Below are 17756 nucleotides of genomic sequence, written 5' to 3' on the forward strand. Positions count from 1 at the left end.
GCTTCCCTGTCTGCATAAATAAAATTAGTTATGAATGCGTAACTAACAATGAACTTATCTTGGGACTCTGGAAGCACAGTGTCTCTTGTTCCGTGCCCTGGGACAGTGTCCACTTGGCAGACATCCTCAGCCTGTAGGCCAACAACAGCCCTAACTTAGGGGTTCAGTCCTTTGCCAAGCGGGCGACAAAGGCCATTTATGAGATCTGGACCCACTCTCACACACACACACACACACACACACTGTCACGCAAAGGTTCCCTGCTGCTCTTTACCGTCCACTAGCTCGGAGGCAAGAGTTGTGTACCCCCGAAGTGACGTGACAAAAGAACCTCAAATGATTAACAACAGATGAATAATTAAAAACTGTTCAGTAAAAGATAATGACTACAGACACTTATTGTGGGCTCTTCCTTCTTACTGTAGCATGCATTAGAGGTGAAATGCTGAGCAGTAAGAAACACAGACACAGAGCAGATAGCGAAAGCAGAGTGTCAAACGGTGAAGAGATGGCGAGGGGGAGGAAGAGACCGAGAGTACTTTGAAGGTCACTGAGTTTAGCATGCCTCGCATAACCCACATTCCTTGTCTACTTCCATTTCAGCTTTCTAACTTTATCAACAGCCCACTCTAAACTCTAAAACAGGCCTTGAATTGTGAAGGCGTTTAAAGGCTTGATATAATCGACGCTGAAAAAAGTTTTCTCACCGCCAACCGCACAGTAGTGTGTGTGTGTGTGTGTGTGTGTGTGTGTGTGTGTGTGTGTGTGTGTGTGTGTGTGTGTGTGTGCGCCAACTGCTTTCTAGACAATAGAGAGCCACTGTATCTTCTGTGTGTTTATCAAAACTCTACGGCATACAGTAACAGAGCTCATCCTTTACTTCTGAGTTTGTGCAGCCAAAGTTATTGAAACACAAAGTGTGTAACTCTGCATGTGTGTGTTTGTGTATTGATCCTCTCCAGGCTCTTTAAAAGCAGCACTCTGGGAAAGAAACTGACACCAGCACTCCAAAGTCTCAATGCAGCTCAATTGTTTTTATTGATTTATTCAGACCAGCTGGCTGGAGCAGAGAGGGTTCAGCTGAGGACAGTTTATTACTACAACAAAATAGAATACACACCGACATACAAACACACACATCGAGACAAAGAAAAGCCCATACCATTTGTATGTAGTCATATACACACGGGCAGACCTGAGGACTCAACACAACCTAAACTATGAGTGACAACATGAGCAAAACATGCAAATGACTCATCATCTTAACACGTTACCCATGGTTGCCATTTATTTTTTCCAGAGCTCCAGTGATTTCCATCTATATTTTTTACACTCTTTATGTGCATTGCTGCCACACAACGTACCACAGTTAGATGTCTGTAAACATTAGACCTTTAAAGCTAGAGAATACGATTTTTTTGTTCAACTGGTTCAGAGGCAATGAGGCAACAGATGCTGGTACTCTATGTGGGATCAGATCAGATTGGAAGCGGTGCAGGGAAGTGATAACACATGTGCAAACTTTTGAAGCCCTATACTGCACATTCACTGAAACACAAATAGAAACAACACACAAAAGAGACATCTGTAGGTGCACACACATACACATACACAAATGAGCGCTAATATATATATACCCACTTCATACAGCAGACCTCTGTCAGGCAGCCTTACAGAAAATGGTAAGCAGAAAACGATACCCATCACTTTCTTATTAATGAGACAACTCTGTAAGCCCCGCCTGTCTGCATTTGTTGTTTCATCCCCTCATTTATTTAGGTATTTCCTTTACATTATCACCAATGGATAGGTGAATTAGTCAACAACTACAATAATTTGTAGTATAATAAAAGTGTTTATTGTGTCTTTAATGATTTATTTGAAAATTCCATGTGCGCAAAATGTAATATGAAAAACATCGACCATGTATTGTGCTGCAAAAACTCTGCAATAAACACCTCTCGTGTAAATAAATGTACATTTTTGTTCGACTAATTCGGTTGTTTGTGTGTGTGTGTAGGTATGTAGAGCGCACATACAACCCACACTCTCCAAAAGGATATAGCCCCCAAAAGGATATAGTGTTTATGAGAAAACACACACGCGCACACACACACACACACATACACACACACACACACACACACACACACACACTTACCTGCGAGTATGACTCATCCAAGGAGTGCACTGCAGAGTGATCTCCTGTGCCCCACATATCCTCATTTATTAGAAATTACTAACAAAGTGCAAACACACACACGCACACCACGCACACCACGCACAGTCACTTCTACAAGACCAAATATAAAGGGTGTAAACACATGAATGAATGAATGAATGAACAAAAGGATCAATGGAGAGGAAGCGTAGCTGAGTCGTCACATTCCACATGTACACCCGAAGACCATACGCACACACACACAAACACACACACACACACACACACACACACACACACACACACACACACACACACACACACACACACACCTGAAAATGACTCTCCTATGAACACACTCCCAAACTCACTTACACTGCACTGATTCAAACACTCTGCTGAACCATCTGGTAAATTCCTGGATCAACACAAAATTTAGATAAATAATTACCATAAACATTTAAATATTTTTTTAAGCAGAAAGTTCAAACATGTGCTGCTTTTCTCTATATAATATCATTGTTAAAAACTATTTGGCTTTGGTTTTGGACTATCTATCTAAAGGGCTCTGGGAAATTGTGATGGGTCTTTTTCACTATTTGCTGACAACATCGAGAATAAACTAGAAGTTAACCAGAAAACAAGCGGGGGCAATATAAGATGAATTAATTATGGAAATCGTCAATAGTTGCAGGCCTACAATGCACATCTGCTGTTACCAACATAGTGTTTCCCTCACACTGAAAATGTGGTAAATGATTGCACAGCTTTGCGTGCCTACACACACACACACACACACACACTCACACTCTCAATCTCCAAGAAGACAATTCCTTTAAAAGGTTTTAGTGCAAACTCACACATGAATGAACGCACTCAAAAATGTGTAAAAGCGCACACACACCCAGACCCTGCTCAGCAGTCTCCCTGTGAGAGTGTCTGGGTGAACGTTTCAGACTAAAGCTGACATTTCAGACAGTCCCCTCTGGGCCGTCCCAATTCGGACTCTGCACTTCCTGACAAATGAACTTTGACCTTATGGCGGCTTCCAAGCACATGATCAAAACCCTCCCTCGTGACCCAAAGGTCGCTTGCTCCCCTCAGGTCCCACACACAGAAAAGTGAACACGTGTGTGACTACGAGAGACAGAGGGAGACAAAGAGAGACCCTTAGCACACAGTTACTCAAACTGATTAAGCATCAAAGCAACTTAACCTCAAAACTGAAGCAGAAAAATACAACTTAAGGCAGGCAGTGGCCTAACTTCCCCTTCTCTCTTTGAGATTCATCTAACCTTCTCTCTCATTCTTCACTTTCATCTGCTTGGAACAGTCAGAAAATAAACAACTCCGGCACTAAAAATAGACTTCATCTTGTTTTCCCTTTTCGCAGACTTGGCCTTCCCACTGTCCAACTTCTCCTTCAACTTTTTCTCTTTCGTCTTGCCAAACCGTACATCTACCGAAACCTCTCACTATCAATTTGGTAGGTACTCTGTCTTGTCTCTGCTGTCATGTTCTCTCATTTTTTGTACCCATCTTCCTCTCACTTAAACCTTCTCCCAGCAGTCTTCCTTTTTTTCTACCCCTCTCCTCCCTTCTCTACCCTCCAGTTTTCTCCCTGGTCAGTGGCGGGTCTTGAGAACAGGCCTTGTGCAATAGCAGTTGCCTCCATATTTGGACACGCTGATGGAACCGAGGGACGAGGCTCTCACACGATCCTCCTTCAAATACGCTCCCATTCCTCTCTCCCATCCATCCATCCATCCCTCCCTCCTCCCTTCTCTCTTTTGTGCCATTATTTTCGTCTGGGGAGTTCCTCACTCGCTCCCTCTTCTTTCCTCCCTTTCTTTTTTCCCTCCACTTCTCCAATCATTCTCTGGGGGTTTAATAAAGCCTCTATTGGCAGCCTAGTGAATCAGAATTTCTATGTTTGGGTCAAACACAAGACTTTTGTCACATCATCCCTGGGGTAGAGCAGGGTAACCAGAACTTGTTCTAGCTGGGACCAATATCAAAAGGACTAAAAGTCTGGAACACAATGAGAAACACCGCTTGAAGATTTATTGCTGCCAAAAAATCTGGTCAAAGTAAAGGTTTTTTGACCTCATACATATTTGATTTAGTGATCAAACGACATGAAAAGAATTGGAACGAGGATTCAAAAACAGCAGAATGATAAGCAGAATTGACCAAATCTAAATGATACCCAAATTGTAGTCGTCCCCCTCTCTCTTCCTGTTTTCCTGTTATTTTCCACTAACATTATATTTGACTAGTGACGGCAAAATGGTTCAAGAATACATACATCCTGATTTTAATCATTCACCATCTTGTTTGTTAATGGCTCTTCCGCCAGAAGATCCTACAAGTATGTGACATGTAGTGCAGTGGGTTGACAGGAACAGTGACGCACTCCAACTGTCACTGCGTCACACTGACAAACACACACACACACACACACAGCTGTTAAAAGGCATTTTTGAGTCTCACTTCAAATAGGCTCAGAGTTTCTCTCGGGGAGGCTGTCGCTCAGCGGCAGAGGACAGTCCTTGAGCAAGAAACGACCAACCTTGGTCCCTCTGAAAAAGGGGACGCCAATGACGACTGACACGTCACTTTGTTTCATGCATGTGCAATCACATGGTCACAAATGAACTCTAAGCACGCTGATAATTTAACAGTGCATTATTATTATTATTATTATTATTATTATTATTATTATACTTCTCTTTGTGTGACATATACGTTAGGACTGCACAAACACACTTGAATTGTATGGTCTCATTTGAGTCATACAATCGTTGCATGGCGTGATTCATTCTTCCGTACCCCATGGATTTGTCGACCACTCACACACACACACACACACACACACACGTACCTCCCACGCTGCCCTAAACTGGACTGTGGGAAATCCTTGGGAATGGGTCATGACCAGAAAATATGCTGCATCTTCTGCCCTCTTCTTCCCTTGCTCCCTCCCTCCTCTGTTCTTCCCTCGAATGTCACACAACTCTCCCGTTCCACAGACCACCAGGGAGCAGCGCTTTACATGCTGTTTATAGTACAACTTGACTAATGCAGGCCAGTACTTACATTTCTAGACAGAAATCTCAGATGTTTTGTGCCAAATGCTACATTTACATACAGCGCATTAGCTTCAGGTCTTTAAAAAAAAAGGGGTCATTGCTTGTCTCACTAACTTACTCAGATAGAAAGATCTATCAAAATATTCTCAATTGAACTGCATGTAATTCAATCGCAAAATATATTGTAAGCAGTAATGTTGGGTGTACACCCCACAATCCTCCTTTATTGGAGATACTAACTCGCTAGCTCTGACTAGCTCCCCCTTTGTTATTCTCCACATACAAATACTGAACAAAATAACTTCATGTTGCTTCTTTGAGACCAAAGGGCACACTGGGAAACAGAGGAAATTATTGACTGAAGTAGGCAGGTTAAGGGAAAGTGGTGAAACCTTCCTTTTAGACATTCACTACAGGGTGTGACTTCCAATGAAGTCTCACAGACATCATGGGGGAAGGTAAGAATAAACAGTTAAAGCACTGTCCTCCATTAGAGTTATTGTCTTGCTTATGCTGAGAAATATTGGGTTTATGATTGCCTAAATCTCATCCTTACTTTCCCCCACATTGGCTATTACTTCTCTTTCTCTCCCTTATTAGCTCTTTAGGTATATAAACCAGCGCAAAGGAAGCTCATGGATTTTTTAACAGGCTTGAGGCCGCACTCTGTATCTATTATTCAGAACAGCCGTTTAACACAGCAGCACTCCAGCATACTTGAGTTGGCGCATACACACGCACAAACACACAGGGCAGCAGAGACAACCAGCTGCTGTTGCCACACTGGCACATACAGCTGTCGCAAAAGTGGAATTTTAAACAGTTGTCATATTACACACAAAATACAGAATAAATAGCCGGTAAATGGGAAATATTAATGTGGCCCCATGTGTTCAAACTCAAAATCAAGTTGAGAAAGCCATGACCCGGCCTTGACCCATACTCACACGCAAACTCATTTGATTCTTGACCCCTGCTACTCTGACTCGTACATTTTGTATGAGCCGGTCAATTAGTAACAGTATGACAGGCGTGTCGGATAGGCCTTCGCCCCCAGGAAGGCAATCATTAGGACTGTGCAGCATTTGAAGCAATATGAAATAATTGGTTATCTTATCGCTATCAGCCATCAGAAGCAGGTAATTATTGGTTATCGTATCGGCCATGCATCCATAATCTGTATTGTTCGCTGTGGACTTAAAGGTATATTGCCAAAGAAAAAGGCCACACTGACAGAGCATTTGATCTTTATTGTGTTTTCACACGACTTGAGTGTTTATGCATGCCACCTTTATCAATATCTACTTAATGTTTAAATATTTGCTGGTTTATTTTAAAAGGTTCACATTTCACTCCCAGTGTAAAAACTACTGCAGCGTGGCGCCAGTGAACAAAATGCATGTCATCTTGTCTGTAATAAAACAGCACCAGGCAGTGAATGCATCCACACACACGGTTATGTAGTTCTTCATTGAATGCCTGACAACTTCCAAACCTTTGGTCTCTATCACACACGAAATAGACACACGCTGGAACTGGAGCAACCTGTCAAAAAGTTTAAACACAATACAAGCAGGTGACTCATCTGTTTGGGATTTACTTAATTACAAAATGAGCTTCTTCTAAAAATAGAAAAATGTAACACATTGACAGCAAACTGCCAGTAGACAAGTTAAAGATTAAGTGTGTGTGTGTGTGTGTGTATGTGTGTGTGTGTGTGTGTGTGTACTACACATGCAATCAGACTAGGACAGGGTTGGGCACGCTTATCAACACTGAACACACACACGCACACGCACACGCACACACACACGCACACACACACACACACACACACACACCCACACACATGACTCCACACATTCTTGAGCAATTGGAATGACAAACTTCTTGTGAAATGTGTGGGGTGGATGAATAAAAGAAAGCTGATTAGACGACTGCGTGGGAGAGAGAATGAGCGTTTGACAGATCCTCTAAGAGAGAGCGATGCAGAGCATGACACAAAGTGTTATTACAGGTCTATTAGGATAGAGGGTGGGAGATGAGAGAGAGAAGACAGAAGGCTGTCTGCAGAACACTCCCGCTATCAGTGCATCTGGTCTCCCCTTATACTCTGCTGGTTCGTTGGCTACTGGTTGTTAAATTATGATTTAGTGTCGGATCTATGTCGTCTGGAACACACACACATAATATTAATGATAATGGAATCAGTATGTACCTAATATAATATTGCATTATGTAAGTAATGCGCGTAACAAGTCATCTGTGTGCAGACAATGCACACAGTGTGCATTGTCCAAAACACTGTGAAGGAAAAATACCCTGTCTGGAACTCAAACTTGTGTGACAAACATTTATCTCAGCCATCACAGAATCCTAAATACAGTAAATTAAATTGATTCACACATAAGTAGCAAAACACTGGTGCTGTCAAGGATATTATTCAAGGGGAATTTGACAAAACCGGGATGTTACCACTATCAAGTCACATGAAGTCCAGTTTAGAATTAGTCATTGATAAAACATGAACTCTGGTCTTCTTTAATTGACTTCTACAGACCTTGGGAAATAAGTTATAGTAAAAATGTCGATAGAAAACAGTTACCTTTCTGATTACCACTGCAACAATCACAATGTATGATCCCACATCGAGAGTCCCCTTTTATCACCTCTCTACTTCAACAGTAAATTACTGCCCGGCCTCCGTCTTTCTTCTGATCTCACATGTTCAGCTCTCCTCTTACTGGACGACATTTTTCTTTTTATTCTGTCATCATACACAACGACAGCCAGACGCAGACAAAGACACACTAACATGCTTGCGAGACCACCTAGTCAAGTGATAACAGTTGATCTTTGAACCTTGTAGTGGCAGCGTTGCTAAAAAAGCCAATGAGGGACGAGTAGCGGGGTCGAAACAACACCATGTTGGGTCACAGAGGCCTCTGGGCAACTGGCTCTTCTCAACTTTATACAGGAGCATTGCTCTCGCACAAACGCACATATAACAGAGACACAGGAGGAGATATGTACGAGCACACAAAGGAAGGAGGGACATACTGAAGGTGGTGTGTGTGACAGTGCAGGACAAGAACATCGAGGAGGAGGAAGAGAGAGAGAAGAAAGAGAGAGACAGAGAAACATGCACACAGGGAGTTTAACACGAAAACAACATTAAAAAGCTTCAATTATTTTCTACCCTCAGTGCTCACCTCTCAGTGATAAATCTCTCTCACACACACACACACACACACACACACACACACACACACACACACACACACACACACACACACACTTTGTTTGAATGGGCAATGTAGCGCTTTGGCTCTCATTGACAGGTGAGACAATTATACTGCAGCAGAGAGAACAAACTTTCAGCCGTCTGTCTCCGCTGTTACTCTTTACACCTGTCCTTCCTGTGCTCTGTAATCAAATTCAAATCTACCAAAGACTAAGGCCGTAACTAACAATTATTTTCATTATCGATCTATATGCCGATGTCTTTAAATTCCATATATATTTTTATTTTATTTTCATTCTTTCTTTATTATTTATACATTCCTAATTCATTGATTCATCATTTATTATTGTATTGGAACCATTCAATATTTGCTATGTGTCCCTTAAAATGACTTAAATGGTTATTGTTACGAAATCATTTTCTGTTGATCAGCTCATCAATTAATAAACTAATCTCATGGCTGTAGATCGTACAGAATATGACTTTTTAACAGCAGATATTGTGACTCGTCATAGTCGAAAAAGCACATGTATTACTAATAACATGAACAATGTCTCTGTTCTATTCAAGTGTCCCAGTAAGACGTGACAGCGTGACAGTGAACCAGCATGCACCATACCTGTGCTTGTTCTACTGTGACATGTCAAAATGTCTTCTTTTCATATTGCCTTGCGTTTCCTTTATATCTATATCTATCTACCTACATAGCCTCAATAAAAACTTCCCCATCAGAGAAATTACTGTACATCTTCACCTATTAAATACATTTCCATGACTCCGCAAGAGAAAACAAGATGAAAAGGGGAGATTTTAACAGACTTAAATCTGCACAGTAGGAATTACCAATCAAGAGAACTATAGACGAGCACATTAGGCCTCTTGCAATGGAAAGCACACTTTTCACAACAGAGTTCTTCACCTAGCTACAGAGCCACCTAAATGTTGATGGAGGTGGTATGGAAGTGAGATACTTGCCTATGAGACAGTTCAAATGTTACCTTTAGCAGACAACAGTGGATAAAGCCAGAGTGTAGCATGGCAGAGCCCATAACCCACTGGGGCTGCTGCATGTTTAGGTGACACTTTTGATTTAGAACAGACTAACCGGCCTGAAGGCAAAGACTTTCCACTGCAACACACTGCATTGGAAGAATAGACGTGTTTGTACACAAAAACATAAAGATACATGCAAACAAGCACCTATTTGTGCGTGAAAACACACAAATATGCACACACTCACACAGCACCTCCAGACTCACACAGACTGAAAGTGACAAGGTGCCAGTGCCACCTTATGATACCATTAGAGTAATTCAAGGTCCGAACCTTGAGTCTGCAGATATACAACATGCTGTTATACTGCTCTGTAACACAACGCTGAACAAGGGGGAGCCTAAAAAGGCATTAACGCAGCAGATACAGGCAGGACATAAAGACCAGCTAAACAAAATACCAGGGCAGGAAACTGCACTCCTCACCACCTGCAGTAGAAAACGGGTGTGTTTGCATACAAGAAATAGAAAGAGACAAGGCAGGTCTGGATGGGGAAGCACAGAGGAGACTAGAGCAGTCAAGCAGGAGGACTAGGGGCAGCCGATGACAAGAGTGACATTCAGGTACAAGGCAAAGCAGGGAAACGGAGGGTGTGTCCATCATAGTGTCTCACTGGATATAAATGGGAGTGAGATGTGATGTGACACAACACAACACACAACACACAACACACACAGACACAGAGCTTGCAGGAATAGAGAGGATGAAGGAAGTGTAGGCAAGAGTAGAACGTGACTAAGAGAGTGAGAATGTCCATTACCGAGTGACTGGCACAAACTGTTAAAATATTGCTTATTTTAGGCAGTTCAAATTCAAAATCCCCACTGCATACCTGCATATTTAATGCATTTGTCAACTGCGGTATGACTCATGACTGCATCTTATATTAAATACATAAGCAGATGTGTGAGATTTGGCAGTTAATATAGTCTACGTGTCCTGTACTGCTCTGTGACAGGGGATTGTATTCCGCTGTGTCACCCCTCACAATCCATTACGTGTATCACTTCAATTCAGTGCATTTCTGATAAGACTACTAACAAACTACAGTATTTTTTCTACTGGCTGCATTCATGGTCAAATAAAGCTGTGTTTGCTTAGTTGTTGTTGTTTAAAGGAGAGCTGGGTGCTGGGTATTTAGGGACTAACAGACAGAGAATGGTTGAAAGCACGCTATCTGAAGCGAATCACTCGGCCTGCTGGGGGATCTATAGCAAAGCCTCGACTAAAGACAGGCCGACAGCAATAAAGCAGTGTTACACAACAGACCACATGTACAGGCCTGGGTGACAGGTGAGAGACTGAGGCAATGATTGTGATAACACCACGAGGATGAGGAAAAGCAGAGGGAGAGATGTGGGGCGTGGAAGGAAAGGAGACAGAGAAAGAGGTGGAAGCAATGGACAGAAAGAGGTGGGGGAATAAATAAACAAAAATACACCAAATGATTCATCTTATTACTCATGGTAATATTTCACAATAAAAGATTCTGTAAGGAATGATAAATGTAGAAAGATACTTAAAGTGTCCGCCAAGAGAAAGAGACGCAGATGTCAGGGAAGATGTCTTATAAAAACTGAAGGTATTCTGGTTGTGTGACATATCTCTGGCAAACTAACATCATGAACACCTACAAAAACTGATCTGTTCATTGATTTCGTACATTCTCAGTAACTCGCTTCAACAAATGTCTCCAGTCTCTATGTCTCACACACAAAGCAGTAGTGATTCTGACAATTTACTCACTTACTGAAGTGGTATGTTGATTTCTCTATAAACAAAACTGTGTCAAACCCTTTTTTCCATACTGCTCGAGAAGCAAACTGTTAAGGTCATCTCTTTCTCTGAGCAGGAAACTGTGGGTCTCTGTTTCAGCAGGAAACTAGATGCCATTCTCCCCTTTTCACTCCCTCAACAAAAGCTGCATGTCAATATCTCACTCTGCCACTGATCGCCAGTCTGGAAATAGAGAGTGATGGCACCATTTAGAGCCAAGTGTGAATACACTCTGACACAAGGCCTGACAATAGAACAGACAGTCTCTGTTCGCGAGAGACCTAAGATTAGACGGCCCACGAGGAATCCCCTGCATTGATGCTCCTCTCCACAGAGTATTGAGACAAGTGGATGTTGAACAAGTTGCAGACAGTACAATGTATTTCCATATCTTTCACCCTTTGTCTGATGCCCGGCTAGTCTCTGCACCTTCGCACAACTATTCCCATCCTCAAAGTGGTGGGCACAATATGATAAACACGTGTTTCATCCACTTAAATCCAGTACAATAACTGCCTCAGAACAGTAAAGCCGGGCAGTACTCTTTTATCAACTGCAATCTCCAGATCAAAAACTGATAGCTAGGAGGAAAAACTGCTCATGGAGGTCAGACACTTTGAACTGCAGGACTAAGCAGATGTTTGTATTGTTTAAAGCTCTATTCAATCCAAGAGAAGGCCTCAGCTGTGTAGCCAAATCGATCTTCATAAATGTAACAGCCTTAAGTGAGAGCCATCCCTGCTGTATATAACACATGTACACTCATCCTGGCTTTCCTTGTTACATAAGTATCCATTAATAGTGTTACTATGCAATATTGATATAGTTGATATGTGTCTGTAGCGAGGATTTCAAATCCATCTGGTGTATTTGCAGAGTAAAGGGTTCTAATCTCAAAGACACAAACCTTTGTCATTCAAATACAGAGCGCCAAAATAATCTGTGGAGTGCTTCTCCTAAATTCGTACAAAACCACTCATAGCAGAAGGCAGTAAAGGTCATTATACAGAGGGTCATTTATGGAAATTTGACAACAATTGGCATTTGTTATCATTTGCCACTGAATGTTAAATGACATCCAATTGACATAAATCAAAACATGTCTGTCTTCCTGGTACTCTAACCCCTAATCGTGTAGCCTGATCTGCTTCTGTTGGTATAGAGTTTCAACAGGACTAACTGGCCAGATAACATATTTCAGTGCTGTATGGGCACGTGGTGACCCGACTCAACCCTGATGACCAAGTGCACATGTTCAGACAAGGAAGGATTTTAACCTTTACCCTATATGTGACAATATTCAAATGCAATGTCCTCTTCTTTTTCTTATTACTATATATGTTTTGCTTTTGCTGCATTGATGGACTTTTCATCACAAGTTCAATGGACTACATTTAAATGTATTTTTTAAATTGCAAATGTATCTTTTTAAGCAATAACCATAATAAGTAGAACCTGTGTTCAGGATGAGCGATCGTCTCATCGCGATTGCTTTGAATTTCCATACCTAAATATTTAACTTCTGCACACTGACTTTCAGTTTATGGAGAGAACTCATGAGTAAGTTAGAGGTGAAAAGCCACTTACCCTTAAGTTTCTCCACCACACTTTGCCCGGCTCTCTCCGCCACCCGCCCGTCCTCCCTCTGGTAATGGTCATCCAGGAATCGGGCTGTAGCTTCTGATAGGTGGACCTTGCCCGCCACACCCAGCTGTTCCATCAAATTAGCCAGATTGACATCATTCGACCAAACATCAAACTTGAAGCGCTTCATTCCCAGGATACCACACAGCACGGTGCCTGTATGGACGCCGACACGCATGCTGACGGTCTCACAGGTCTCCTGGCAGAACTGTTCAATGGCCTGGATCATGCCCAAGCCCATCTCTACACAGCAGTAGGCGTGGTCCGGCCGAGGCTCAGGGCAGCCAGCTACACAGTAGTAGCAATCTCCTAGAGTGCTGATCTTCTCACAATAGGTTAGTTCACAGAGCCGGTCGAAACGTCCAAACAGATCATTGAGAAGGCCCACCAAAGCTGGTGCTGACTTATTGGCAGACATTCTAGTGAAACCCACAATGTCCGCAAAGAGGATGCTGACAGGCTCCATGCGTTTCATATTGAACGGCCGGAAGATTATCTGTCCTCCGGGGATGGAGGTCTTCTTGCGTTTGTGATTGTTGTAAGGGTTATTCTTAGCACTTGTGGAACTTTGGCCTTGTGAAGCTCCACCGCTTCCTCCACCACCCACTGAGACGGCTGAGGCGGAGCAGGCACCAGAGGAATACCGCTTGCCAGAGTTATCACCACCGGCCTCATCATCACCTTGCTTCATTAACTCATCTGCAACCCGCCGCGGCATGACAGAGTGGATCATTCGCTCCTTCAAGGCCTTCTCCACCTCCAAGTCTTTGCCATGCATGATTGCCTGGCCCACTTTGAGGAACGTGCTGCGGGAACGCACCTCGGACATGATGAACAGGTGGATGCCAATGACATGGGCACACAAGTGGAGCAGAGCTTTGGCCGGGCCCAGCCAGCGGAGGGTGTCTCCCTCCCAATCAGAGCCTGAACCCGCCAACCCTGTTCCCCATTCAGTATTTTCATAACTCCTTTGAAGCATTGGTAGCCATTCTAATGCCTCAAATAATATAGAATACAGCAGCCCGAGCATCACTGAGGCATACAGACGGACATGGAGGACGCTGTATAACAATAACAGAACTTCCATGCACAGGGAAAAGGTGCCCACAGGGGAGATGCAAGGGGTTGGAAGTGCTTTTCCTCTGTCTGGTGAGGGATATGAGGCGTTCCCACCGCCAGCCCACTCCAGCTCAGTGTAGCCAGCAGTCTGTATCTGTGGAGCTAAGGTGATGGCGAAGGTGACCGCGATCAAGAGCAAGGAGGTTTGGTTGTACAGCCATGTGTAGAGCTGGGTTAAGGTAAACAAAAAGAGGAGCACTAGGAGGACTAAAAAAGAGGCTGTGGGTGCTAGGAAGGTCATGGGGTGGCAGCGGTCACTATTGACCCCAAAGTACACCCCCCAGAGTACAGCTGCCACTGCCAGGTAGAACAGCACATAACGGAAGCGCCGCTGTGTCTGAGGAAAGCACCTCTCTTGGCACGCATCTTCCAGGATGGGGGAGTCAAATTTGGGGTCCCAGCACTGAGCAGCAGAGCGTTCGAACAGTGGCGGTGCTTTTCTATGCACCCTGGAAGTGGAGGTCCCAGCTGGTCTGGAGTCTGCTGAGCTGCAGCTGGAGGAGATACTGTATTTGTGGAGGTTAGGGTTCATTTTACTCACAGCCCCATAGCCTCCAGCTCCTGCTCCACTGCTGGCAGCCTTTAGTGGCTCATGTTGATGCACGTGTGGCGCGCTGTTGGGAATCCGCACGGTCACGGCGCCATCCCCGCTGGAGTCGCAGCTCACTTCCGTGCCATGCATGAGAAGCTGCCGGTGATGTTGCAGAGTGGCCATATTGACTGGTGTGACGAGGAAACGAGGGGCGCGGGAGAGGTGTTAAATATTAATAATATCTTCTGATTGGCCTCAGGCTAATAGACGCGGTGCGTGGGCACCGTGTGTGCACATGTGGCACGGAGGAGGCGGCGGGCAGAGAGTGAGCGGCAGACAGAGAGGGGGGGAGAGAGCAAAGGTGTTTGTTGGAATAATCACAGTGCATGAATAGTGAGCACGACACAGACGTCTTTGCTACGCACACAGCAGCCTGCACACTCACTCACACAAGACGCGCCGTTCCAGTTACTTGAGCAGTTCATTATCCGACCCCGGGTTTGCGTCAGTACTCACATTACATGCATCCTTCTCCAAAGAGGCTCTGGGTTTGAGCCCGACTTTCTCTCCAGCTGCGGTAAAAACACTGTCATCACTCTTTCTGCCTCTTGAATTGAACATCCTTCTCGGAAAGGACTGGTTAGTGATGCAACGGGTTTTTTTTATGTCTTCATCAAGTCGGTCCTGACATTACATGACTGGAAATGATCTCCTTTGGATGTGCGTAATATTTCGATACTGCTGACATTACAAAGTCAGACAGCGTCTGGAAAAAATGCCTTGATTTATCTTCATTCCGAAATGACGTTGTTCGCGTGGAAAAACAGAGTTCAGGTCCAGGGCTTCATTGTATGAGCAGATACAGATACAGCCTGTCAACAGTTGTGCACAGCAAGTGGCTGCAAAAGTTACACTGTGGCTCTTACAAATGCGACAAATGGCCAATTTACACTTCCTTTCCCAACTAAATCGTGTCGGTATGAACAGCCGGTAGTGCTAAAATAAAAATGCGTTGACGGTATTAATTTCAACAATAAAGCATCCTAACTGTAAGAAAAATACATGTTTTTAAATGAAGAAAATCAGTTTTCACCTAAAAGACTATTCTTGTTTCACATAAAGTAGTTTACGTTATATGCTATGAATGTTAAAAAAAAAATAAAATAAAAAATATTAAAAGCCGTCTTAAATTGTGGGCAAACTGTAAATTCCGTTAATTAAAAAAAGTGGGTGATCTGTAATTAAGGCGGCTTTACCTTGCCTACATCCCTTCTCAGGCATGGCTCAGTGTGCTAAGGATTTGCATTCCTGATTCCCATACATCCTCCTTTCATCTTTATTCCAGCGGACACATGAAAATAGTCCAGACTGAGTTATTTGGGAGCCCTGTCCAGTCCAAGATCCGGATCATAAGAGGCCTGACAGGCAGGCCTATTCCCACGGATCCAGCCCCGTCCTTTCCTGAACTCCCTCTCCGGATCTCCACCGTTTATTCCTCCTCTGCCTTCCAAAGAGGGGGTCGGTGAGGGGTATGCGCTATTCAAAGACGCGTAATCCGAAAAGAGAAGCGCAGAAAATACCATCCACTGGCCCAAATTAGTGTAGGTTTGCCTCTGCTGGGAGTGTCTGCAACTTGTTGCGCGCAGTTGGCAAAATATACAGCTATGAGGAACAGCCTCGGTCGGAACAGGCTGGTCTATAAATAGTGATGATCAAAACTCTTGCAATAACAACACCAACGGCGTGTAACATTTAAAAGCTTTTCATCAACTTAATCTGTAGAATAACAGAAGCGCTTAATACAAAGAAAAACGTAGTAGGATACTTAAAAAGCACATCGTAAAACGCGTGCAAAACCTCAGCGATAGGCCCCCTCACTTTCCAAAAGCTCCCAAACTTTTTTTTCCCAGGCCGTATTTCCTGCGTTTGGAGAGAAGACCCAGTTAGGAGTCTCTGGTTATTTGGAGCTGAGGCTGGATTTCCTCCTCTCGCATTCCCCCCAGAGCAAAGAAGTAGAAAATCCCCAAGGCAATGAAGGAACCCCCTTGGATATCTCCTCGGTGGGATTGTCAAAACCGCCCCACAAACGACACTATCTCCTTATCTCAACCAATTCCTCAGGTCTGGATAGCACTAGTTTTCGCTGGCATGCATGTGTCCAACAAACACAACACTGTGCGCTCTGGCTGTGGTGCGTCCTCTTCCGTCCGCCGCTGGTTGCCTCCCTTTCCCCCCCACCCCCCCACCCCCCCTGATATAGCTCCCTGCTGGAGTATGGGGCTAAATAAAAACAGACCTACAGCGGGAGTTTTGCGGCTGCTTTTCCGTCTTATGCGGGCGAACGTAATATCTCCACTCCAGTAGCTGCCACCATCTTCGCTGTGACTGGGTCGGAAATCCTCCCCCAGCTGTTGTGGCGGTGCGGGTTGGTGGGACCAGTCTGTCAAGCAAACAACAGTTTAAAAAAACACGGTTTCCGGTCTTTCCTTTCAAGGCGACCAATAAGAAAAGTTAGTTAAAGGTTTCACATGGGCTCGTAGCGTCCTGAAAAAGCTACAGAGTACAGGAAAGCTTAGACAGGAGGTACACTGTGTGTATTTGGTTAAAGAAGCACGATTGAAAAGAATAAAATAAAGATAGTAAAGGGTAAGTAAGTCAGTAAATAATCAAATATATACAACAACGACAGATGTTGAGATCTACATCCTCACCTGACACATCTGCATTAACATTACACCAGGCTAGTATTATTTAATAAATGTATTAGACTTTTTGACAAACGTAATTTGTCATTTATGGACAGAAAAAGAGGTAGCATAACGTTAATTGAGCCAGAGTTAATTTATAAAGCTAATGTTCCTCTCTGGCCCCTGGCCCTATGTAAAGGAAGGCACCCCACGCGTTGAATAGCACAACATAGTTCATTTATTTCAGCTAACGTTATATATCAAAGCATAATACTTTGTAACGTTACATAACATAGCCTTTTACTGATACCTAACTAGTTAACTATTATTATATTTTATAATTAATTCATACCAGCTTTCAGAATGACAGTCATCTTAATGACACACTGATAATTAATGCAATGCTAGCTATGCATTTCTGTAATGATGGTAAAATATCTCTGTAGCT

At 43.5% G+C, this 17756-nt stretch overlaps 1 protein-coding gene across 1 annotated transcript in view; it reads right to left on the reverse strand.

Annotated features, from left to right (window-relative positions):
- Nucleotides 1–16811, reverse strand: part of LOC115019777 (adenylate cyclase 9) — a 34689-nt gene extending 17878 nt beyond the window's left edge. Inside the window, exon 1 of the mRNA XM_029449404.1 lies at nt 12914–16811. Coding sequence (XP_029305264.1) covers nt 12914–14804 — 1891 coding nt within the window. The 5' untranslated portion in view covers nt 14805–16811. The remainder of the gene's footprint in view (nt 1–12913) is intronic.
- Between the last annotated feature and the right edge of the window lie 945 nt (nt 16812–17756).

The sequence above is a fragment of the Cottoperca gobio genome, chromosome 1, assembly GCF_900634415.1.
Source record: "Cottoperca gobio chromosome 1, fCotGob3.1, whole genome shotgun sequence".
Taxonomy (NCBI): domain Eukaryota; kingdom Metazoa; phylum Chordata; class Actinopteri; order Perciformes; family Bovichtidae; genus Cottoperca; species Cottoperca gobio.